This window comes from Hoplias malabaricus, chromosome X1 (genome assembly GCF_029633855.1).
Source record: "Hoplias malabaricus isolate fHopMal1 chromosome X1, fHopMal1.hap1, whole genome shotgun sequence".
Taxonomy (NCBI): domain Eukaryota; kingdom Metazoa; phylum Chordata; class Actinopteri; order Characiformes; family Erythrinidae; genus Hoplias; species Hoplias malabaricus.
In genome coordinates, this window is record NC_089818.1 from 7629175 (window position 1) to 7655339 (window position 26165).

General features: G+C 45.8%; 1 protein-coding gene across 1 annotated transcript in view; it reads left to right on the forward strand.

Moving 5' to 3' along the window:
• The first annotated feature begins 5183 nt into the window (after positions 1-5183).
• The window catches only part of LOC136675592 (uncharacterized), an 84844-nt gene continuing 63862 nt past the window's right edge, over positions 5184-26165 (forward strand). The window contains exons 1-5 of the mRNA XM_066652223.1: positions 5184-5256; positions 5525-5579; positions 13220-13290; positions 13531-13617; positions 15374-15527. Coding sequence (XP_066508320.1) covers positions 5234-5256; positions 5525-5579; positions 13220-13290; positions 13531-13617; positions 15374-15527 — 390 coding nt within the window. The 5' untranslated portion in view covers positions 5184-5233. The remainder of the gene's footprint in view (positions 5257-5524; positions 5580-13219; positions 13291-13530; positions 13618-15373; positions 15528-26165) is intronic.

Sequence of the window (26165 nt, forward strand, 5' to 3'; positions counted from 1 at the left end):
TCACCCGGAGGAAACCCACGCGGACACAGGGAGAACACACCACACTCCTCACAGACAGTCACCCAGGGAGAACACACCACACTCCTCACAGACAGTCACCCAGGGAGAACACACCACACTCCTCACAGACAGTCACCCGGAGCGGGAATCGAACCCACAACCTCCAGGTCCCTGGAGCTGTGTGACTGTGACACTAACCTGCTGCTCCACCGTGCCGCCCAGTATTCAGTTTATTTCTTTATTATTTTAACATTAAAAAATGTCCCCATCTGTGGCTGCAAGTCCAAGGGAGCATGGCCTGGGTATGTCTAGGTGAGTAGAACACCCCCTCCCTCTACCCCATCACTCAGCATTATGCTGTCATCTATCTATCCTATATCTATCATAAGAGTTGAGCTTTTAGTGTTCTTCTCCAAGCGTGTTGAGCTCAGTCATCAGCAGTTGGAAAAGAAATGATGACTGGGTTCACATGCCTGGGTGGTGGGGGAGCATTAGCAGTGACCTAAAACTACTGATCTTCTACTCCATCCATGATTGAAAGCGGACCAATGCTGACCAGATATTAGTTGCTAGAGTGGTCCCCCCCTCACAGAAATATCCAGACAAGTGTGGGCATGTGGTCAGATCACATGGACACAGACCACTGCTGGACTAGAACAAATGGTATTTACTCTCTCTCTTACTGTACACCAGCAAGGTGTAGGGGATTCTAATAAAGTGCCCATATGTACAGCAGGAGAAAGACTGAATGCCTGCAGCTGAATTCGCAAAAAATCCTCTTTAACTCCTCTCTCCCCTTGAGAGGAGATGACCCGCAGGCGATGGATTTCCAATTAAGCACAGACGCTGTGTGCATAAGCCCCAGATAATGACTAACCAAACACAGCCAGGTATGAGGTCATTATCAGAGGGACGTCTGTGGAGGACAGACTCAACAAACCGTGTTTTTAATTCTGCCAAAGACGTCTTACCCTCATTCACCGCGCTGGAAACTCAGGGTTTCAGGACCTCAAGGCATATGTTAAGGAAGTGATTTCCTACAAGTTTCTCTTGGTGTTGTAGGATAATGCAGCACAACGTAGCGTGACTGTTACGTTAACGTTAATGTATATTTACAGACTAGCAATGCATGCTATAGCCATCTAACTAATGATGAGTACTGCGCAATTACATAGAACTACATGAGTGTAGCTGACTACATCTCCTCTACACTGAGTGTTATTGAGGACACATTTGCCCATTTACAGCAGGCCGTGAAAGACAACAGAAGTCCTAAACAAATAAGTACATTCATGGTGTAAAACATAATAGTTGCTGACGAATGTTAATTTGTGCCATGTTTAATTTTATCTCGAGGGTTCTGACTTTAGCCAGCGAGCTAACTGCAGCTAACCTTTGTTTATTACACCTACCAACTCACCTACTCACTGGTGTAGACTCACCTGAACATCTCTCGCTACTCACCAGCGGTCAATGGTGCTGACTCTGTTGAAGTTGAACCACTTTCTGTTGCAGACTGCTGTGATTCACTCCTCTACAAAAGTGTTATCTCCATGTTTACTATCCACCAATATGTTCAAGCTTGCTTACCGAGGTGAACAACTGACAGGGTTGCCAGTGTTTGTCAGCACTCCGGCAACAATAACCAACTAAAAGAACTTCCACAATTGTTTTTAAACCTTCCGTTAATGTTAATTAGAAGGCGCGTTTTTTAAAAAAACATTGAGTATAGCATGAAGTTGCAGCAGTAGTAGTAGTAGTAGTAGTAGTAGTATCGCTGTCACACAGGAGGAGTTTGGTGTGTTCTTCCTGGGTCTGCGAGGGTTTACTCCAGATTCCTCCCACAGTTCATAAACACACGTTGGTAGGTGGGTTGGCAACTCAAGTGTCCATAGGTGTGAGTCTGTGAGTAGATGTGTGAGTGTGTGTCGCCCTGTGAAGGACTGGCGCCTCCTCCAGGGTGTGTTCCTGTCTTGCACCCAGCGATTCCATGTAGGCTTCAGACCCACCGTGACCCTGAACTGAATAAGAGGATACAAACAGATTTATTGATTATACCTGTCCCATTAGGCAAATCTTTTGGGGCTTAAGACCCTTAGTCATTAACTATAAGTTATTAATGACACAGTGTCAAGTGTAATCGATGCTTCTCAATTTGAATGGTGCTTAAAGGTACAAGGACTATTTAGAAGTAAATCAGGTGCATTTCTATTGGTTCATTCATTCCTATTGGTATGTACATTGAAGTATTTGTACCAAATATCAGTAGCATTTAGAAGCCAAACCTCTCTGTGTTTACCTTCCCTCTTATCAGGGTCGTCTTTAGATAGGTCCAGTACTGTGCTATTCTCAGGGTCAACTTGCATAGGTCCAGTACAGAGATATTCTCAGGGTCATCTTTAGAGGTTCCGTTCGCAGTGCTGTGTCTTCCAGCTGACCCACCGAGCAAATGAGGTTTTATTGATAAAATGTTATACCTCGCAGTGTAATCGCTGGTGCTGGGTTTCATGTTTGGCTTGTGGTATGTGCTGCCTTGTTTACCTGGAGGCTGCAGGCCTGTGTTGGTAGCGCATGCTGCTGACACTTTATTTAAAGATAAACAGCAGCTGTTTGTCCAAATATCACTCTTCTGAAAGACCACACAGTAGCCCACTTTCTCTAAAAGAGCAGAACTGGAAATGACGAGATGAAGCACTTTCAGTGTGAAGCTGTATCAGTGTGGCACAGCACATCCTCCCTTTTTTGAAGTCTGTTTATTGGAACACTAGGGTTGGTGTTTTAACTCCTGGGCTCCCCCTACAGTTGTAGAGTGTAATTAACTTTTACAGCACTGTCCTGAAATGAACATAGAGGAGGGAAGGAGTGGTTTGGCTTCCCATCTTCCAGAAGTTTCATTCTGTTAAGTTTCTGTCTCTCTCTCTCTTTCTTTCTTTCTCTCTCTCTTTCTTTCTTTCTCTCTCTCTCTCTTTCTTTCTCTCTTTTTCTCTCTCTCTATTTCTATCTCTCTCTCTCTTTCTCTATTACTCTCTCTCTCTATTTCTCTCTCACTCTCTCTCTGTCTCTCTTTCTCTCTCTCTGTCTGTCTCTCTTTCTCTCTCTCTCTGTCTCTCTCTCTCTCTCTCTCTCTCTCTCTCTGCTCATGGCAGAGGCATTTTTTACACAACGTAGAGATCTCCAAACGTTGAAAAGCATGATCAGAAGTTAGGATATTGCTCTATTCCTGCTCCATATGTGGGTCATATTGAATTATTTTTACTGTTTCGGATCAATTAAAGTGGAAATGTCTCCAAACCTGGGAGTCTGCTAACTGCAATATCCTTTAAGAACAGCCATCGCAGATTTAGAGATTGGGAGGCATTTACCTGGATTCAGTAACAGTCTCTACTCTTCTGAGAAGGCTTTACACTAGATATTGGAACATTCAGGTACTGATATTGCATGATTCATTTTGGATCACAAGCGGCACGGTGGTGCAGCAGGTCGTGTTACAGTCACACAGCTCCAGGGACCTGGAGGTTGTGGGTTATCCCTGTGTCTGCGTGGGTTTCCTCCGGGTGACTGTCTCTGAGGAGTGTGGTGTGTTCTCCCTGTGTCTGCGTGGGTTTCCTCCGGGTGACTGTCTGTGAGGAGTGTGGTGTGTTCTCTCTGTGTCTGCGTGGGTTTCCTCCGGGTGACTATCTGTGAGGAGTGTGGTGTCTTCTCCCTGTGTCTGCGTGGGTTTCCTCCGGGTGACTGTCTGTGAGGAGTGTGGTGTGTTCTCTCTGTGTCTGCATGGGTTTCCTCCGGGTGACTGTCTGTGAGGAGTGTGGTGTCTTCTCCCTGTGTCTGCGTGGGTTTCCTCCGGGTGACTGTCTCTGAGGAGTGTGGTGTCTTCTCCCTGTGTCTGCGTGGGTTTCCTCCGGGTGACTGTCTGTGAGGAGTGTGGTGTGTTCTCTCTGTGTCTGCATGGGTTTCCTCCGGGTGACTGTCTGTGAGGATTCCCATCTTGCGCCCAATGATTCCAGGTAGGCTCTGGACCCACTGCGACCCTCAACTGGATAAGAGTTACAGATAATGAATGAATGAATGAATTTTGGATCACAAACATTACTCCAGCACATCCCAGAGATAATATATCCACAGAGAGCACTTCAGCCCAATGCTGGGGGGCTTCATAACCCTGTTGCCCTGCTTGTGGGATGGTGAATATATGCTCATGTGCAGCTGCTCCAGAGTGTCCCTTTGTTTTTTTCCCATAGCAAAGCACACCTGAGCTGCACGAGCCTAAGGACATCATGCCCTTCTGATGAGTCAATTCAGCAAACCGAAGAGACGTCCTTTGCTGACGCAGACATTCCGCTTTTATGGGCTTTATAGAAACTAATTGGAGCAGCTGCACATGAGCCTAAGGTCACATTGCCAAATGTGGACATGCATCTTTCCAACACACCCCATCGATGGAGAAAGAGGTCACTGACAATTGCCACGACAGAGTGTACTTTGTCCACAGCCTTGCATCACACTTCCTCCACCGACAGCGTATTGGTCATACTGTTTAGGCTCATTGGTGTGTTGAGGAAACGGTGCTCCTCAGAAGCTTGCAAGAAGCTCCATACTTGCTTCCGATCTGAACATAGCCACAGGCGTGTGTCCATTTTCTAAAAGACAGCTCAGAACAATGGGTCTGAAGGAACGTGAAGATGCTGCAAGGAAACAGCTACTGTGAAATTATAGGAAGGAAAGGAAATGGACACGAAAGAAGCACGGCTCTGACCTCAGCGTCACCGAATGTGTTGTGGATCGCGGAGATTGGAGGAAGCAAAAAAAAAAAGTGCAACCAACTTCTGAGACTGAACTTTTAAACGTGGGGCAGAAGGACCCAGTGGATTTGGCTGGAAACTGAACGCAACTCAATGGCTGTAAATGAAACAGTTGACTGAAGGGTGGTCTCTGATTGGGCTCAGGGCTGTATAGTTCCGAACCCGGTATCTCCATGTTTATGACCCCCTAACAAGCCCTTAACGACCCCCAAACCCACTATCACGTGCTCTGTGGACGTGTAAAAGTCTCAGCTGATTGATGCTCATTACAGCGCTACCCTCGGTGTGTGTGTCTGCGCGCGCGCATGTGTGTGTGTGTGAGAGAGAAAGATATAAAATCGCACGGAGCGTCTCATTGGCTGAGAGAAGGCTCTGGAAGTCGGAGCCTCTGCTGCTGCTGCTGCTCCAGCTCCTCGCGCCACTTTACCGGAGACATGCAGAGGACCGGCTCTGTTTGGTCAGTGAGGCTTTAACGTGCATGCATCCCCTGCAGGACTCGAATGCATTAAATGCACCGCTGCTCCGGAGGCTCGTGCACACCGCGCTATCGACTGATTGACTGATTTGTCTCGTGCAGCCCACACCGCACAGCTTAGGCGATTATGTCATCGAGCGCGAGCTGAGCAGCTCTGCATTTGCACTCGTGTCTGCTTGCTGTGCTCGAGACCGCCAACTTTGCTCGTGTCATTTTTATTTTATTTTTTTTTCTCTCTCTAATTTTGCAGGGAGGTGAGAGCGCGCGAGATGGAGAGGAAACGCTTGTCTCTGTGCATCACGCAGGTATGTGGTCATCTTGTCTGTCCTGCATGGTCACTCAGCAGGAGTTAGAGGCACGTCGCGGTGAGCGTGCGCTGACAGACAGGTCAGACCTCATTAGTGATCAGGTGCCTCTTGATCTGAAGTGGGTGTCCATCCAAAAAGTTGGTGGACACCTGCGTTTCTTTTGAAAGGAAGCAGATGGCGTCACCCCTTTGCTGCAGTGAGAGCTGTTCTGGGAAGTCAAATTCCCTGTGAGGTTTTGATTGCATTCTGTCAGTCAGGTACACTGATAAAGGAGGAGTTGTTCTAGACCTCATCCCACAGGTACTGAACTCAGCTGCTCAACAGCCCAATGTCTTCAATCTATAGCCTTCTAGATCATGCTGTGTGTTGGTCATGGTGAGTTTAGACTCATGTGCAGCTGCTTCAGGGCTTTTCTGAAAGACTGAAAGGTGGAAGACCTTAAGCTATAGCACCTGTGCTGGAATAAGGAGGCAGTGCAGCAGTCCGTGCAGACCGTCTGGCCTCATTGCATTCTCTGTGTTAGTGGCAGTGGCTATTATTTCAGCACTGGACAGTGGACAGTGCCTAAGTGCCCTAACGCACTGATCGTGGAAGCTAAACTAATCATCTTTACCTTCACGCTCACTTAAACCTCCAGATTGCTGTTCGTTTTCTACGCTGAGCTTTGACACATGCTCCGGCAACTAAATATATATCTGATCCTGTTCCACTACCTCTTTTATGAAGTCTAGGAGTAGAGGAAGGTCCCAGCACTCCTTTCTACTGCAATTTGTGATTTTAAATGCACCGAACTGAAATTACCGTTACACTTCCAGCTCTTTCCTATAGACTCCCAATGACATATTTTGGGACATTGATGGAACATTAGGTCGTATTTCTACCTTAAAATTCCAGCTTCAAAATCACTGTGATGCTCCACTGAGCTGTAATACAGAGAATTAAAATTCTGTTGTTGCTACTCCTCATTCAGCACTGCAGAAACTGCACTGTGTAACCAATGGAGGAGGGTACGCATAGGCCAAAGCTGCTCTCAGTCACTCACACTTAAAACTGTGGACGGATTCACACACTCAGCCGGTCACTCAGACCTGTGGACAGCTTCACACAGTCACTCCAAAAAATGTGTGTTTAGAATGTGGGAGGAAACCAGAGCACCAGGAGGAAACCCACGCAGAAACAGAGAGAATACGCCACAGTCTTTTACAGACAGTGAACCGAGGATCAAACCGAGGAGAGTAAATCAGCACTTGTTTTGAAAATTGATATCATTTGTTGTTCATAAATAATTCCTGCCCAGAACCCGCTTCTCGGGTCCAGTTCCCATCTAAGGATCTTCTACGACCTTCCTCCAAGAACTAAATCAAGACCATTAAAATTGACTGTGTGCCTGCATTCACACACACACACACACACACACACACACTTACTTTCTCAGAGCAGCTCCTGAATCGTGAATTATTCAGAGTGGTGTGATGTATTCAGTGCTTTAAACATTGGTGTAGTGGGCGTGTCCTCTGTGACGGGGCTCGGCTGGCTGTAACAGTGCAGTTATAGGTCAGTTATAAGCCACAGTGAAGTGTTATTACATGCTTTATTGTTAAAGGACTTTGAAGAGATTGTACGAGCAAAAAGATTCCCACTGGAGTCCCAGTCTTAGCATGCGTTCATGGCTGTGATTTCCATCCATCCATCCATCCCTCCATTCCTCCATCTATCCATCCATCCATCAATAATGCAGCTAGCACTGCACTGACCTTCACTCCGGACAGTTGTTAATCACAGCTCAAACTGAGCAAATCAGAGAAGATATAAGCCATGGCTCTAAGAACAGACGGTGGACACAGCAGATCCGAAAGGAACCAGACAGTGACTGAACGAATGAATAAATAAATGAATGAATGCAGCTGATAGGATGAGATGCTCTAGAGCAGGTGCACATGAGCCCAAACGCTCCCTGTGTTATTCATCCAGAACTAATCATCGTACGTCCGTCCCTGACCTCCCCAAAGCTCCTGCGGCTGAAAGCAAGCAAATCCACTCAGCCATGTTCCTGTAGAGTACAGCCTTGTGTTTAAGAAGAGTACAGGCTTTTACTGCAGCACACAGCAACACACTCTTGGACCTGCTTTGTATGTGATTCTTATTGTTTGCTTAGATATTGCCTTAAACTAAGGTAACTTAGGTTCTCTACTTTTTTTATGAAAGAACTGTCCACTGAAAGGTTTGTGAAGGAACTGGTGGATAAGGAGAGCACTCTTAAAAATAAAGCTGCTACAAAGGCTTTTTAAGCCAAGAACCACTTCTGATTTCATAAAGAACAAATAGCTAATAACTTTTAAATGGGTTGAGAAGCTTTACATTAATATATTATAGGTTCTTCACACTCACACATCTCATAAACAAACATGGTTCTTTATGGAACGCAAAAGTCTATATTGCTTTGTGAAGGTGAATGATGTGTATTATGATGTGTATTTTTAGGGAATCTGTACCATATGCTGGAGTTGTAGTTGGTGATGTATCATTTAAACTCACACAGAGCTAGTGGCACTTATTGTGCATTAACGGTGCCAGTGGGGCTTGTTACAGCGTTAGTCACCAAGGAGGCAGATGTGGATTTACATATAAGAGGATAGTAGGTCAGTAAAGCAAACAAAGCAAGGTGCCTACCCCTGAGAAGAGCCGGCGATGAGCCTCTGTGAAGCTTTAATGGACAGGCACGAGTATAATTACAATTACTTCTATTGTGTTGCTCTAGAAACTGCTATTTTGGAGATTTTTCAAAGACTAAACTGCATTTCCGAGGCATGTAGAAGCAGAAATATTGGTGGATGTTTGTAAAGCTCAAGCTTGAAGCCACAGAGAGAGCCTCACAGGAGACAGTTAATGGCTTCTGAAATACATTATGAAGAAAGAGCAGCCGTGCGGTGGAGTGCAGGAGCCAAAAAACCTTACTGGATATATATATATATATATATATATATATATATATATATATATATATATATATATATATATATATATATATATTAGACTGCAGAAGTGTGTTCTGCTGCCTCCCGGAGGAGAGGACGTGTGTGTTTATGTGTGAGTGCTGAAAGCCTTCACTAAGTCTTAGTGTGCCCAAAGATCAGATCGCTCCTCCTATTAGTTCCTCAGTGGTTCTTGGCTTGAAAGATGGGTTCTAGGAAAACGTTCTTGATTTAGAACCTTTACAGAGTGTGGACACCTGCTGTTCCAATATTTCGTCTGGAAATGAACACCTCTAACAGCTTCTACACTTCTGGGAGGGCTTTAGACTCGATTTTGGAACATTGCTGTGAGGATTTGATGGCACATTGAGGGCCGGTGCTGATGTTGGACGATAAGTCCTGGATCACAAACACCATTCCAGCTCATCTCGGAGTTCCATCTCTCCAGAGAAGCAGACTCGTGGCTCTGAGCATGGGGAGCATATGGGGTGGGAGGTGGGAGAAGGGGGGGGGGTCCTCCTGTGATGATGAAGATGCTGTTTAAGATGAGGTGGAGTGGGGGAGATAGCTGTGCGCATTAAGCCACACAGATCCATCTGTTTAGTGCACTGAGGGTTTGTTTCAGGCAAGGCCTGGGGTCCGTTACGGGGGGCTAAATGAATCACTGCTGTGTTTAATTGAATGAAGCTTTGTGCTGAAATTGGTGAAGCTTTAAGCTTTGCTCCAGCTCCGTATGCTCTCCACTGTGGGTCCGAGCGCAGCCCACCAGAGACCACCCTACACTCTGTTAGAGAGAGTCATCATTCTCAATCAGGCTTTCCCTCCACTTCCTCTCTCTGTTTCTCTTCTCTCCTCATTCTTTATTACCTCCTTGTTGCTTTTCATGCTCTTTTCCCCTTAAATTTACTTTCTCTGCCCCCCCCCTCTTTCTCTCTGCCTCTCTAACCTTCCTCCTATCATTTACTTTTCCTTTCTCTCATTTGTTCTTGCTCAGTGTCTCTTGTTCTCTCCCTAATGTTCTCCTCACTGTTCTGTCGTTGTTGTCTTCCTATCTGTCTGTTATTCCCTCATTAAATCGCTCTCTGTCCTCTTCTCTCTCAAACTAATTTTGTCTGTCTTTCTGTTTCTCTCTCATTCTGTCTTTTACTTTGTCTTTTTGTTTTTTTTGTTCCCTTTCATTCTTTTTTCATGTCATTTCTTGCTAATCTCTAATTCCCACTGCATTCTTCTATTCTGTCTTTATCCTTTCTCATTTTCTCTTATTGTGCCCTTCTGTCCTGTATTTTCTGTGCTTTTGTGCTCTCTCTCTCTCTCTCGCTCTGTCTCTCTCTCTCTCTCACATACACCTCTCTATCACATCCCAAGTGTATTGGATGGCGCTCCCTCTCTCCACAGAACACAGTTCCCCTGCTCAATAGTTCAGTGCTGTGGGGCTTTAAACCCCTGTAGCTGACACTTACCATTAATAACATGACAGTAACAGGAGACTCATGTGCAGCTGCTCCAGAGTGCATATAAACGGCATGAGCACTGCTCATCTCTAGGACTGTCAACCTGAAGCTGTTTGAATGTGTTCCACTTCTGTCGTTTACAGTAGCTTTACAGTACCCTCAGTATAATTACCATTCAGCTCACGTGAGAGCCCCCACCGCGCCGTGTTTTCTCTTCTCTTCGGGGCCTGGACCTGCGACTGTGGCGCTGAATAATCACCCGCTGCTGGCCCTGCTCATGTAAATTGATTTTCAATTTTCCAATTAATGACTGTCCACACAGATACAGCTCTTTCCCCTGATTCAACATTTCCCCCGGACCGAGGCGGCCGATAGCATCGCCTGCGCAAACGAAGCCCACGCAGAGAGTGGATCGTATCGGGTTTGGTGGCATTCTTCTATTGAGCGCAAGAACGGCACTGACCCCAGTTCAGGCGTGAGCTCACTACACTGTAGATCCAAGCGTTTGTGGGCATTTCTTATAAAGAGCGCATTCAGCAGGTCAATTGTGCCAAGGGACGCAGAGGAGGTTCTGCTTCGATAAAGTGCCATGATGAACACGAGTAATCATCCAACACCCGTACCTGATCTCACTATTGATTTTTGGGGCTGTATGCAATCAAATACTCACAGCAATGAGAGCAGGATGAACGGGGAGACACTGGTTCCTATTGATACCCTTAATATCGGTATTATTTTGACTCAGCTGTATGTAATAGCTAGAAAAGAGCTACTCTGGGCTCAGCACTGCAGAGGCTGCACTATGTAACTTTTGGAGGAGAGTAGGAAACCAACCCCTCGCTCCCTGTCTCATTCAGTAGCCCATAGCTGTGTGGATGATGGTTGTATAAAGAGAGACCTCAGTGCCGTGCTGTCTTCCACTGTTTTTTTTATTTATTATTATTATTTATTTTATTTTTAAAGTCCATTGATGGCACACTTTGAATTCAGACCCTGGTGGTAAGGAAGGCTAGCATTCAAGCAAGGACGAGACGCCTGTACGGAGAGAAAAGAGCTGTGAGATGCTGTCCAATCTCTTTAAGTGCATCCCTACTGAATGACCATATTCATAAAGTGTCCCTGAGCTGGAGTGCAGTTTCTGAATCGCTTTCAGATAAAAAGTACCTTCAGGTCTCCAAGTCTGAGATGGGCTCTGTCTCTTTCCAATCCTCCTCCTGTCCTCTGTGACCTGGAGACAGCTTCGGAGATGCCATCTTGATGGCTGCCCGGATACTGGAAGAGATGAGAGAAGATGCTTTAGGGTGTTTTCACACAGGGACCAGAGGTAACAGACGAAGCTCCATCACTTTAGAAAACACAGCTCCAATGCTACAAACCCCAGAACCCCAATACTGGGGGAGATTTGTTGTTGGACCACATTCATGCAGCTGCAACAGTGTAGTCTTATTTCATTTCAGGCTTCTGGAAGCTTTTGGGTGTTAACACTGGGTCCTGATACTTTTCTCTGGTCACTGGTCACTCTACTGTACCAGGGTGTAGTGACCCACACCTTTGCTTCTCTGCTTTACTGATTCATAAGCATCTCTCTCTCTCTCTCTCTCTCTCTCTCTCTCTCTCTCACACACACACACACACACACACACACACTCCTCCTACTTGTTTTTCATCTGTTCTCCCTGGTGCTCAGGGACTGGGAGAGTGTTGACGTTCCATCAATGTCAGCGTGTCCAGGCATTGAGAGAGCACACTCCGTGGAGACGTGGAGAAAAGATCAGCCTCAGAATAGCCTGCATGTGTTGGTGTGATGGCTGTGTGTGATGGATGAGGGCAAAGGTTAGAGTGGATATACTCCAGCGAGCCAAAACATTGAGATCGCCTGCTTAACATGATGTTTTGGTAGGTGACGTGTCAGAACCGATGTCTGTTTGAATGTCAGAGCATTAGACTCCATCCACTGGCTTGTCTTCTTCTCACAGACACTCATCTGACCACTGTTCTCTCTCTCTCTCTCACACACACACACACACACACACACACACACACACACACACACACACACACACACACGAACTCTAGGACCACTAGGACATCCAAGAGATTATTATGCAAATGTTGATGCAGTTGTGTGCACAGAGTATTTCCTGTTTCCTGTAATGTCCATAGAAAATGGATGCTCTGAAACAGCTGCATAAGACCACCATGCCCTGTGCGAAGTGTACACTAGAGGACTATAAAGGCCCCAGCCCTGGTCTGTGAAACACGGGGACTATGTTCCAAAGCGATGGGACACCATCCATTACCTTTGGGATGAGCTGGAGTAGTGATCCAAATCTAGTTTTCAAACATCAGCACCTAACCTCACTAATGTTTCGTGCCTGAATGCCATCAAATGTTCCCACAGCTTTCCCACAAACCCAGAGGCTCTAACGTCAGCAAAGCGGGGGTCAAACTTTTTAATAACATCTTTGTTTTCAGGAGAATCTCTTAACACAAATCCGTCTGCAGGATCGCAACAGCTGCCCAGGTCCAATCAACCTGCACTCCACCGGCTTCCGGAAGTCACTGGTGTCATTCGCACAGAACTCATTAGCGTTGTAACCGAGATGAGCCCGGCTCTAAACCAACTGAGCACCCAGAGTCAAGTCCACAAATCACGGATTTGGGCAGCACCCGGCTGCTGTGCCTGAGATGGTATGCAGCATCAGGGTCGATTTATAGAGTGCTTTACTACCTGTTGGCACCTCATCTGGCACATGGCAAGATGGATAGACTCTCTGTGACCTGGAGATGGGAACGTGTTGTGCTTTCCTCAGGAAAAACCCCCACCTTTCCACCTTTTGGGTGCAATCTCCTCACCTTTGGGGACAGATTGGAGGTGACTTTTAATTGCGGTTGAAAGTAGGCATTATGGGAAAGTGCTTTACATTTTAAAGTCTGTCCACAGGGGGGCGCAACATTCACACACACTTTGTTTTGGATTTGCTTGTGATGTGGTTCGTCTAGAAGACTGTAAACCAGCTGTTAATGTTGGGATGCTGCCGTTTGTTGGAGAGCATTGTGATCTTTAAATCTGCACAGTTTCTACAGCAGTTAGAGTTCTCCTCCAAGCGTGTGGAGCTCTGCAATGACGTAGGGCTAGTACAGGTTTAAGAAGAAGCAATGTCTCAGAGGAAGCATGTAGCCCACTGTTTTGTTGGTTTCTTTGTTTGTTTAGGAGGAAGGACGCAAGTATCATCGCTTCTGCAACCACAGCGGTGGAGGACAAGGAGGACTGAAGGTGGAGAGGTAAGTGAGTTCTCTGAGAAATAGTTACAGCCACCTTGAGAACTATAGCAGCCACAAATTTAAAATCAGGATTCCATCTAGACATGATTAGTGCCAGGGGACACACATTTAAAGCACGTTTCCAAACCTGTGGCTGGAAATCGCTCCATTAGGTTCCAGCCGCGGCGTTTGGACAGTTAATCTCAACTTCACCGCGCTCTGCTCCCTGTGCCCTGTCCTGTCTCCTGTCTGTTGTCATAGGAACCGCCACCCGCCTCGAATGGAGGGGGAAGATAACAGTCCTCATCGCCGCCAGCAGCAGCTGGACTGGGAGAGCAAGGCCATAGTGTGATTGCTGAAGTGTTTTACTTGACCTCAACCGAAGGGGGCGGTGTGGGGTGGGGGCAAAACTTAACTCTGATCTCCAATAGCAGCCAGTGTCGACTGTGGTATAAACTGGATCATTTCTCTCTCCCTTTTCTTTTTCCTTTGTGTTTTCTTCTTTCATTCTTCTTCTTCTTCTTAAACCCTAGTCCTTATTGCTTTTACTCTATACCTTATGCTATACCTTCTCAATGATGTACTGCACTGCACTGAATGTGTGTCACTGTCCAGAACAAGTATGAAACAAACAAAAAAAACTGTCTGGAAGCGAGGCAGTGCTTATCTCTAACCTTAACGCATGAGCAATCCAGGAGCTAAATCTGTTTATCTCCAATCGATAATACAATTATTACAATGTAGGCAGCCGGTGTAATACACCATCCGTAGAGAGAAACCCAAGCATCTCGCCTCCTTCTGCTGACCTGGGCGACCTTATAGAACCTGGAGAAAGTAATTCATATCGACTGCAGCAAATAGCCGTTGGACAAATTCAATTACGCCCGATCGTGCGCAGGTTGAGAAGCGGCGTGTTTGTTTTGTCCTCGCTGCGTCACAAATACAAGCGTCCCGACTCATGTTCTTCCAGCGTAGCTTCGGAGCCGGGGTTATACGGGCCACTCACCTGCAGATGAACCCTGATCCAGCTACAGAAACCCAATCAGAGCCTAAATTAGATTAGCGCCAGGCTGGGATCGATAGGGCTGAGGAGGGTAGAAACTAGCTCCAGCAGATTATTCAAGGAGATCATAGAAACAACAACAACAGCAGCACAAGAGGAAGTCGAGCATACAAGATGTTGAAAATACAAGAGGAACAAACTCGAATCACATGGATTAAGCACTTTGAATAATTCTTAATGATTAATAATAATAATAATAATAATAATAATTAATTGGATGAACTTCACAACCAAAAGGTGTCTTCAAAACATTGAAATCAACCCTCAGGCCAAGGCTGGTCACTTCTTGACCCCAAATAAAAGTCCAGTTGTGCTACAAATAGAGGCTGAGTTCATTTCCCCACAGCCCAGTGCTTAAGGTGTTTATTGGAGGAGATGTTTATTGGAGCTGCTCCACAGCACCAAATTCTACTGGTTAATGCTTTTCTGTAGAGGTGAGAGGCCTGTAGAGGCTTCCATTTTCTCAGGAGACTCACTTGATTTTATCTAAACCTTTTGTAAAGCTCAGTCTAATGGTGCTTTCCCACTGCTTGGTCCCTACTCTACTTCACTTTTCTGCTCCTACATCAGGTAAATTTGGTCCTGGTCCTGGAAATGGGTTCTTTTTTTTAGCTTTTTTTTGGCTCTCTCGCGGTCCTGAGTGAGCCAAGTAAGGCCTAAACCATGATGTTCAACCTTTGCAGAGCACTGATTGGCCAGAGAGATTCGTTTGCAGACATCCAGCTCAAACTCTCCATCTGTAAATTCTCCAGCTACAGCAGAGATCATATTTGTTTTTATCCGACTCACGACGGGAGCTCGTAAAATTACTATGTGGTCTCTTAACGAGGCAGTGTTTGGGGGCGCTGTGGTGGTGGAAAACCAACCAGGAACGTTATATCGAGGCGAGCCAAATCAATTCAAGTTGAGTAGGTACCATGCAGCGGAAAAGCGACATTAGCAGTTGGTTGCGCTGTTCAGAGGTTGTAGGTCAGTGAAAGGCAGGGAGTCAATGGACCATTTCAAACACAGTGATGAAAACGGGTTGCTTATTTTCCCCAGGATTCAAAGGGCCTGGCGTATGGCAATGGACCGTAAACAAAGCTGGCAAGAGGGGCCTAAGAACTGCATGCATCTTCTTTGTGACGCGGACCCAGAGGAAGACCCCTTCACTACTGGACTCACCATTGAGGAGCTGGGACAGAACCTCACGCTGGTAGGACAGTGGAAGTGTCTGTGTGTGTGTGTGTTTGTTTATAGAGGGAGATTAAAAGTGAGGTGGGCAGCAATGGGACTTGGATTCGGGGTCAAGAAGTGACTGTGTGTTGGCACAATGCCCAGATGCGTAATTAGTAGTTAATTAGATTAATTTGCTAAGTTGTTTGATTGATTAATGAAGTAGCCGGAGAAGTGGCAGTGTCCTTGTTCCGTCTGCCCTCCGAGCTCAGGGTGAATTAAGCACTGCTTAGAAACTGCAGTGCCACACACACACACACACACACTTGCCCCTTATAACAATATTTAATGTTAAAACTGGTCAGTGTATATAGTAAAATGACCTTGTTTCTACACTCACATTCCCCCAGCTCCACTGCCCACACAGGAGCAGTTTGTAGTTCTACAATTACAGACTGTAGTTCATCAGTTGCTCTGCATACTTTGTTAGCACGTTTCATCCTGTTTTTCAGTGGTCAAGACCCCCAGGAGTGTTGGGGGATGTGTGTGTTAGTGTGTGTTGTGCTGGTGTAGAGTGGATCAGACACAGCAGTGCTGCTGGAGTTTTTAAACCCTGTGTCCACTCTCTGTCCACTCTGTTTCCACTCTGTTAGACGCTGCTCCCTGATTGGTCCACCCTGTAGATGTAAAGTCAGAGACAGTAGCTCATCTGTCACTGCACAGATTGTGTTGGTCATCTAGTAGTCCTTCATCAGTGGACACAGGACTTTTGTTTGGATAGTTTTGGCTGGTGAAATACTCTTAATCCATGGTTTAAAAACTCCAGCAGCGCTGCTGTGTCTGATCCACTCATAGCAGTTTAGCTCATCACAGTTGTTAAACCTAACCTTAGAAAAGCAACTATATTTACCTTCTTGTCCTGAATGTGTATGAGAACAAAGCAGACAGACAAACAAACAAACACACACACACACACACACACACACACACACACACACACACACCTATATATCAAGGAGCATGAATAAAGCCGTCTAAGGAATCCTTCAGACGAAGAAAGCAAACAAATACAGAAGCGCTGACAGGCTGCAGACGTGTGAGACAAACCCAGGCAGGTTTGTAGACAGAAGTGAGTGAAAGGCGCTAAGCAAAGAGCCGACTCCCTTTGTTTTTGTCTGACAGAAGTGGAAAACAAACTTGGGTGAGAGACTTCTTCCAGGTCCCAGTCAGATCATTGTTTACAGAGGATGGAGGCTTCAGAGAACGATGAACAGCTCTCTTTATTTGCTTGTGAATGACTCGAAAACAATCACTAACTTTGGAGGACGTGGCCTTGGGTCAACATCTCTGTAGTGTTCTTGGGAGAACATTCATTTGAACCAGTTACTAGCAGTGGCCTGGATGTGTCAGAGATTCTGTACATGGCTGTCCCTATGTGGGGGACACATCTCTACACATAATATAGGCCCTTGTGAACCCCCAATAGTTCAAGTTCAAGAAGTTTATTGTCATTTCAGCAGTATACAGTGTTTACAGTACACAGTGAAACGATATAGCGTTCCTCCAGGACCAAGGTGCTACATAAGACAATACACAACATTAAAGTGCGACTAGTGCAAAGCTAGTGCAACATAAAACAGTGCATACACAGTGCAAAAGATATGGCTCAGAAAATACAAAACAATGTCCATACAGTACAATACAATTCAATGTAATACAAGACAATATAAAACCATAAGTACGGAGGGGGTGAGAGAGAGAGACACTACAATTTAAAGTGTATTTGTGCTGTAAACGGTAACTGGATATAAACATGACGTAAACAGGATATGTGAAAACAGTACACTCATTTTCAGTCCAACAGACCAGTGTTTGCGTGAAGAAGTGTGTGTGTGTGTGCTTCTTCAGTCCAGTCTCAGTCTCTAGATGTTCAGGAGTCTGATAGCATGTGGGAAGAAGCTGTTACGGAGTCTGGATGTGAGGGCTCGAATGCTTCGATACCTTTTTCCAGACGGCAGTAGGTTAAGGAGTGTGTGTGAAGGGTGTGTGTGATCTCCCACAGTGCTGAGTGCAATATAGAGAGCTACAGGGTTACACACATTTATCCATTAAAGGGAGCCCACCTACGTCACACAAAACGTATCTCCTATTCATCCACTGTGGGCTCCACTAAGTTGTGCTGGTTGGGTGTGAATACTATATTTATTATACTTTAAAAAGTGTTACTAATGCCCAGAATAAACATGTGTAGTTGCTTACAAGTTGTTATAATTACATGTAAAACAAAAATGTTTTTATGAAGGAAAATAAATGAGGCGTACATATGCTAGATGATGCCTTAAAGCAACCATAGGTAAGATATTTACCTTAAAATTGCAGCTTTAAAAATAAGTGTGATGCTCCACTGATCTGTATTAAATAGAATAAAGTGTCTATCCTTGCTACTTCAGACTCAGCACTGCAGAAACTGCACTATGTTACTTTTAGAGGAGGGTAGGGAACCACCCCTTGCCTTTGAATTCAGTTCAGTGACCAGGTGCAAAAATACCAGATCTTACCTAGTGTTGCTTTAAGTGTGTTTAGTATCATTAAAGTCTTATGAACACAGGAATCATGGGACACCTTACATTTTAAACCCAAATAAATGTCTGAACAGATCGCATATATTTAAGTATTTTGGGATAATAATATGATTTTATCCTCTCAAATTGGATCCATGAGTTGATTCAACTTTTAACAACTTTACTCTCAGTCTGTTGCCATTGGCAACTGGAGAGATTGGCCCAGGAGACCAGGCTTTATTGCCCGGCTCGACAACTGGCAGATGAAAAATATAAAGCAGTGCAGCTGCTGCTTTTTAATATTTTTCTCTGTCACTGATCTCTCAAATGTGACTAACATCGAAACGTGTCTACCGAAAGTGTACAGCCGTAATGATTGGCATCTCATAATCCATAGTAGTACCTCATAATTATGACTTAATGTATTATAATGACTTAGTATCCAAAACAAATGAAGTCTCCTTTATAGGTACAGTGTGTCACTGTGTGTGAGGAGTGTGGTGTGTTCTCCCTGTGTCTGCGTGGGTTTCCTCCGGGTGACTGTCTGTGAGGAGTGTGGTGTGTTCTCTCTGTGTCTGCGTGGGTTTCCTCCGGGTGACTGTCTGTGAGGAGTGTGGTGTGTTCTCCCTGTGTCTGCGTGGGTTTCCTCTGGGTGACTGTCTGTGAGGACTGTGGTGTGTTCTCCCTGTGTCTGCGTGGGTTTCCTCCGGGTGACTGTCTGTGGGGAGTGTGGTGTGTTCTCTCTGTGTCTGCGTGGGTTTCCTCCGGGTGATTGTCTGTGAGGAGTGTGGTGTGTTCTCTCTGTGTCTGCGTGGGTTTCCTCCGGGTGATTGTCTGTGAGCAGTGTGGTGTGTTTTCTCTGTGTCTGCGTGGGTTTCCTCCGGGTGACTGTCTGTGAGGAGTGTGGTGTGTTCTCCCTGTGTCTGCGTGGGTTTCCTCCCGGTGACTGTCTGTGAGGAGTGTGGTGTGTTCTCTCTGTGTCTGTGTGGGTTTCCTCCCGGTGACTGTCTGTGAGGAGTGTGGTGTGTTCTCTCTGTGTCTGTGTGGGTTTCCTCCCGGTGACTGTCTGTGAGGAGTGTGGTGTGTTCTCCCTGTGTTTGCGTGGGTTTCCTCCGGGTGCTCTGCTTTCCTCCCACAGTCCAAACACACATGTTGGTAGGTGGACTGGTGATTCAACAATGTCTGTAGGGTTGAGTGTGTGTGTGAATGTGTATGTGTATGTCACCCTGTGAAGGATTATCGCCCCCTCCAGTGATTCCGGGTAGGCTCCGGACCCACCATGACCCTTCCAGACAATGAATGCTAATGTTAGCTTAAAATGTCCTCCTGGTTATGTTTTTTTACCAAGCTATTTATTAATAATTTTAGCTAGCCAAAAATAATTGTAAATATTTTAATGTTAACCTAGCATCCTGGATGCATCAGAGATTCTGATTTAAACGACACTAAATAGGTTAGCCCCATGTGGGGGACCCACTCTTTGGAGCATAAACTAGTCAATTCAGGGACCACAGAGCAATCTGCTTCTTTATCTCATGTCAGCTATAGCTTAAGGAATGTAAAAAGAATAAATAATCACTTTATTTTTATAATACAGCTGTTGATGGATGACTGATTGCTTCCTTGATGTTCACTCATTTATAGACAGAGGTCTGTGTGCTTCTAGACCATTCCTCACATCCAGCGAATGTTCCTTTTGAACGTGCAGCAGGGAGAGATTAATGTGCAGAAGAATTACAGGACAATATACCGCATCAGTCTGATTGTACGGAGGCGTTAAAGTGGTATCCTGTTTTTATTCCTCTCGTCGCCTCGCTCTTGTTCCTCCCAGGGGCACGGTTTCTATCTGAAAGCTGCAGATCAATGAGAGCCAGGGTTCATGGAGCGCTGGAGACGTTATCTGAAATGCTCCTTCGTGTTTTCTCTAAGCCTGTGTGTTTTTTTAAGGGAGTGAATGGAATCAGTGCTGCGGCACAGCTGAGAGACTGTGTGGAGAAGAGGTTCAGATGTGTAGGACTGCATAAAACATGGAGTGGTGGGGTTAGCCCGCTTGTTACATACATAAATAAACACATATAGCCACATGTACATATAGCATATTACCAAAGGCTGGAGACTGCACTTTATTTATTTAATTTCCAGTCAGAATCACCATTAACTAAGAGTTAATCAATTTTCCTTTGATCTCACTGAGTATGTTTGATATAAGAGCATCTCTCTGCAAGGTAAAGGAAAGGAAATATGTCGTGGTATTTATTTTAGAGAAAATGGGAGCCCCTAACAACGATGCACCTGCTCCCGATCATGTACAAAGTACATAAAGCATTCATCTCTGAGGGAGACTAGAAAATCAAGCCCTGTTCACTTCAAATCTGGAAGAATCATCACGTTTCTGTCCATTCCATTCTGTCCATTTCTTGAATTTCCCCTGGGGATCAATAAAGTATCTATCTATCTATCTCTATCTATCTATTCCTCCACTGTGAGAAGACCAGTTGCCGCTCTGTGGACCTGTCAAGATGTTCTTACTTGAAGAAGAATTCGCTGATGGTCTTTGAGCTGGCTTCCCCAGAGCCCACACCTCAGCATCATTGATTGTGTTTGGGATCACTTGGTTCATGAGGCAGAAAATGCAACCAGCTTCTAAAACTGAACAGAGGAGAAATGGAGCAATATCCCAGGTCTGTGAACAGGCCTCCTCAAAATATAAACAATTTAATAGCTCTTGCATATTTAACAGTTCTTCAGTGCTGGTGCACCAACCAACCCACACACTGTGAAACAAGACCACCCAGTCAGTTTTCTGAGTGCTGCCTAAGTCAGAGATAATGGCTCTGATTCTGCTCCGCTTCTGGCGTCAAGTACAGAGACTTTAGAATTGCCCCGCCCCCTCGTCTGAGTCTGTCCAATCACAGCGCTGAAAATCCCACGTTTATGTGAGAGCGCAAAGACAAGTTTAAATGCAGAAAAACAGATGCAACAACGTGGAGAAAAACAGAGAACGGGAGGAGAATGAGAGACGAGTGAAAACGGCTAAAAAAAAAGTCCTCATTGCTGTGCGCTCGGGGTCGGGGTGAACAGCGAGCGGCTCGTTATTATTTAAAGGAACATGCACTGATAGCGGACGTTCTGAACAGGGCTCTTAAGAGAGTAGGAGAATGCTGCAGTGGGGCTTGTGGGGTTCTGGGGTCATAGACATTTCATTAACAGTGTTCCCTTGTGAAAAATGGGGAGAACGCATCCCCTGTAATATTTATAAATCACAGTGGGTGTTTGCAGCTTCTTCCTCCATTGCAACATAATGTTCATATAGTAAACCTTTCCGTTTGCATTATTAATGTTGTGTATAACAGCATCCTATTTACAGCTCGGCTCATTGCCTTTCAGTATAAAGCAGTGGGGGAATGCACTGTAAATGACACCAAAACCTTGAGCAGGAGAGGAACCAAATCCTGGCCTTTTGATCTATTTACTGCTGTGTTATCCACCGAGCTGTCCCTTCCTCCTGATCCATTATTTACAGCTCCATTCATATCCAGCAGAGAGCAAATCAATGTGGTTTTCTGATGAATCTTTCAGTAAATACAGCAATAAAAAGAAGACTCTGAGATAACGTGGTAATTGGGGTGAAGCTTTATTTGTTACAAGACGGGGAACAGGGGTGGCCTCAAGTGTGGGGCTACTTTTATTTATTTGTTTGTTTGTTTTCGTGAAATTAAAGGTTTAACAAAGAAGACAAACTAAAAAGAATGTTTGTTTAAAGTGGCAGAAGTCAGAATTGGTCACAGGTTTTTCTTTGTGCGTGAATTACATTTATTTCTATGAGACTTGCTGCAACAGACAGATTTTACATACACAACTCCTGGGCAGGGACCTGGAGGTTGTGGGTTCGATTCCTGCTCCGGGTGACTGTCTGTGAGGAGTGTGGTGTGTTCTCTCTGTGTCTGCATGGGTTTCCTCCGGGTGACTGTCTGTGAGGAGTGTGGTGTGTTCTCCCTGTGTCTGCGTGGGTTTCCTCCGGGTGACTGTCTGTGAGGAGTGTGGTGTGTTCTCCCTGTGTCTGCGTGGGTTTCCTCCGGGTGACTGTCTGTGAGGAGTGTGGTGTGTTCTCCCTGTGTCTGCGTGGGTTTCCTCCGGGTGACATGTCTGTGAGGAGTGTGGTGTGTTCTCCCTGTGTCTGCGTGGGTTTCCTCCGGGTGACTGTCTGTGAGGAGTGTGGTGTGTTCTCTCTGTGTCTGCGTGGGTTTCCTTTGGGTGACTGTCTGTGAGGAGTGTGGTGTGTTCTCTCTGTGTCTGTGTGGGTTTCCTCTGGGTGACTGTCTGTGAGGAGTGTGGTGTGTTCTCCCTGTGTCTGCGTGGGTTTCCTCCGGGTGACTGTCTGTGAGGAGTGTGGTGTGTTCTCTCTGTGTCTGCATGGGTTTCCTCCGGGTGACTGTCTGTGAGGAGTGTGGTGTGTTCTCTCTGTGTCTGCATGGGTTTCCTCCGGGTGACTGTCTGTGAGGAGTGTGGTGTGTTCTCTCTGTGTCTGCATGGGTTTCCTCCGGGTGACTGTCTGTGAGGAGTGTGGTGTGTTCTCTCTGTGTCTGCATGGGTTTCCTCCGGGTGACTGTCTGTGAGGAGTGTGGTGTGTTCTCCCTGTGTCTGCGTGGGTTTCCTCCGGGTGACTGTCTGTGAGGAGTGTGGTGTGTTCTCCCTGTGTCTGCGTGGGTTTCCTCCGGGTGACTGTCTGTGAGGAGTGTGGTGTGTTCTCCCTGTGTCTGCGTGGGTTTCCTCCGGGTGACATGTCTGTGAGGAGTGTGGTGTGTTCTCCCTGTGTCTGCGTGGGTTTCCTCCGGGTGACTGTCTGTGAGGAGTGTGGTGTGTTCTCTCTGTGTCTGCGTGGGTTTCCTTTGGGTGACTGTCTGTGAGGAGTGTGGTGTGTTCTCTCTGTGTCTGTGTGGGTTTCCTCTGGGTGACTGTCTGTGAGGAGTGTGGTGTGTTCTCCCTGTGTCTGCGTGGGTTTCCTCCGGGTGACTGTCTGTGAGGAGTGTGGTGTGTTCTCTCTGTGTCTGCATGGGTTTCCTCCGGGTGACTGTCTGTGAGGAGTGTGGTGTGTTCTCTCTGTGTCTGCATGGGTTTCCTCCGGGTGACTGTCTGTGAGGAGTGTGGTGTGTTCTCCCTGTGTCTGCGTGGGTTTCCTCCGGGTGACTGTCTGTGAGGAGTGTGGTGTGTTCTCCCTGTGTCTGCGTGGGTTTCCTCCGGGTGACTGTCTGTGAGGAGTGTGGTGTGTTCTCCCTGTGTCTGCGTGGGTTTCCTCCGGGTGACATGTCTGTGAGGAGTGTGGTGTGTTCTCCCTGTGTCTGCGTGGGTTTCCTCCGGGTGACTGTCTGTGAGGAGTGTGGTGTGTTCTCTCTGTGTCTGCGTGGGTTTCCTTTGGGTGACTGTCTGAGGAGTGTGGTGTGTTCTCTCTGTGTCTGTGTGGGTTTCCTCTGGGTGACTGTCTGTGAGGAGTGTGGTGTGTTCTCCCTGTGTCTGCGTGGGTTTCCTCCGGGTGACTGTCTGTGAGGAGTGTGGTGTGTTCTCTCTGTGTCTGCGTGGGTTTCCTTTGGGTGACTGTCTGTGAGGAGTGTGGTGTGTTCTCTCTGTGTCTGTGTGGGTTTCCTCCGGGTGACTGTCTGTGAGGAGTGTGGTGTGTTCTCCCTGTGCTTTAGTTTATGATCAGTCTTTTTCGCTTGTTTTCTTTTATTCTTAGATCTTTAGGGTACCACACTAGTCACCCCTTTACACAGGTGCGATGCCGTGCTCACAACCCAGCAGCTGTGCTCAGTCAGTACTGATTAGTGCTAAGGAGTTTAGCAAATGGAGTTCTGAGAACTGGCTGTGCCAGCTATCTTCGGCCCCCTACTGGCAGCCCATGGCACTGGTCATCACTTAACAATTTTTAACTGACCAAAGCCCAAAGGAAAGATGTCCAATATGATCAATGTGATGACATTGTGTAAATAGGAACAGGATTAATCTGGACGCCTGGTTTCCATAGCCTTTCCTTTTAATGATGCTGTTTAAAAGTTTGGGAACTGAGGATATGGATCGCTGCAGTTTTGTGCTCCCTTGATGCAGGATTTTCAGCTGCTCTACTGGATTTCTGATTCTCCTCCGTAAGAGACCTGTCTGGAACTGCTGTGTCAAGATTTGGACTCTAATGCTACATTGTTGTACACACCTTAATAAATTCAGCAGAAAAGCATTTCAATAGAACGGGAGGCTCTGAAGCAAATGGGCATTAGCTTAATGTCACGATGCTCATTGGCAGCTGTGGGCTTTTGTGATATCTTTTTGTGATTCAGAACTAATCACCCAACCCCACAACCTGACGTCAAATCATCTCCGAAATGTAAAGACTCAAAAGAATAGAGCAAAGGGGAGCAAGGTGCTTATTAGCACTCTTTAGATTAGAAAAAAAGCTGACTTCTCCACATTAATATTGATATACAGCCTCTAATTATTGACATTAAGGGTTAAGAGTTAAGCTCACACATTCTATTACCAGCTGTTTACCTTTGATTTCTTCATTGTTATGACTATACGAGGCTTATAAATGCATCCTGTATGCACAATACACACAGTGTGACCCCTGCTATGAAGAGTGGCCCAAGCCAAAGATGCCCAAAGGTCTTTGTGCATATTTATGAGGTGGGAAACCACAGCATGCATGTATGCCATGTTGAATATTCATCAGCTGGACCATGTGGTGTAGCATGGGGGGGGGCTACACAGCAAGATGAACAAAATGCTTTTATAAGTTCTCTACCGCTGCCTTTAGTTATGGCTCAAGAGGGTCTTGGAGAGCCAGGCTTAAGTCAATAAGCTAATGGTAGGTACTTTTGCTCAAGGGTTTCAAACCTTTGCATCCATTAGGGTTTTTGTATCGAACATGAGATAGGATTCTCTCTTAAATTGCCAGTCGAATCAAGCATCGGATCCTCTTTAGACTCATCGCTATTGTGTGTTTTCTAGGAGCGCTTAAATGGCTGTGGTATTTAGATCAATACGGCTTGAAGAAGTGTAGTCTGTGGGGTTTGTGAGACGCCCGTCTGCTTTGTAGCAACCCCATCATGCTTCCCAACAGAATGAAAAAGTTCCATTAGGGTTTCCTCTCCATTGATGAATAATATATGAATGAATCACCTTCTCTCTGACTAGATCCTTGATATTTATCTAAAGAGTAACTGGATTTGAGCCTCTAAGCACATGGACACTGAGCATTATCTGCAGTGAGAGTGCTGAGGGGGATCGTATTTCATTGAAACACTAATGAACTCACTGTAATTCAAGATTATGGGCAGCACACAGCGCTTTGGTCTTCACCGTTAATGGGACCATCCTACATTTTCCTTCCACATCCACTATATGGCCAAAGATTTGTGGAAACCCTTTGTGTTCAGCTCCTGGGATGTGTTTAATTGCACACTGAATTAAATAGGATGATTTAGAGCAGCTGGGAATAAGCTTCAGGTCATCTTGATCAGTGCCAAAGGTGGGCTCGAGGGGGGATAAGGCCCCCGGGCTGTTGTGCTGTATCTGTGGGATGAGGTGAAGGTGGTGTTCCAAGGTGAAAGGCGATCCAAACCTAATCATCCACCACCAGTTACTGACCTCACTAAAATTCTGAATGGCTGAGTGCAGTCAGATCCTCACAGCAAGTTATCACAGACATTTAAAGCTTTCCCAGAAGTGTAGAGGCTGATACCACTGCAAATTATCGATAGCCTTGATTTCAGAGAAAATTTGGGATGAACAGGTGTCAGCAAAGTCATTTAAATATTTAATATTAGTATTGTGTAACGTTAATCTATTGGCGTTTGTGACATCACAAAAACAATTAAATCTAATTACTAGCTTAGCTTCCAAAAAATGAAATTTTTTGGAGAGGACCACTTCTCCTCTAGTCTTTTCCAACACCCTCTTCCAGCCCTCGCCCTCTATCCTCTTGGACGCTAACGGAGGGTGGGATTTATGAGTGTCAGGTGAGGCAGTGTCCTAAATGGATTTATAAATTGTGGCCGTGACTGCTCCATTGATTGGGGTCAGCTCATTTACCAGTGACAGCTGCCTCCTTTTAACTTTTTTACTATGCA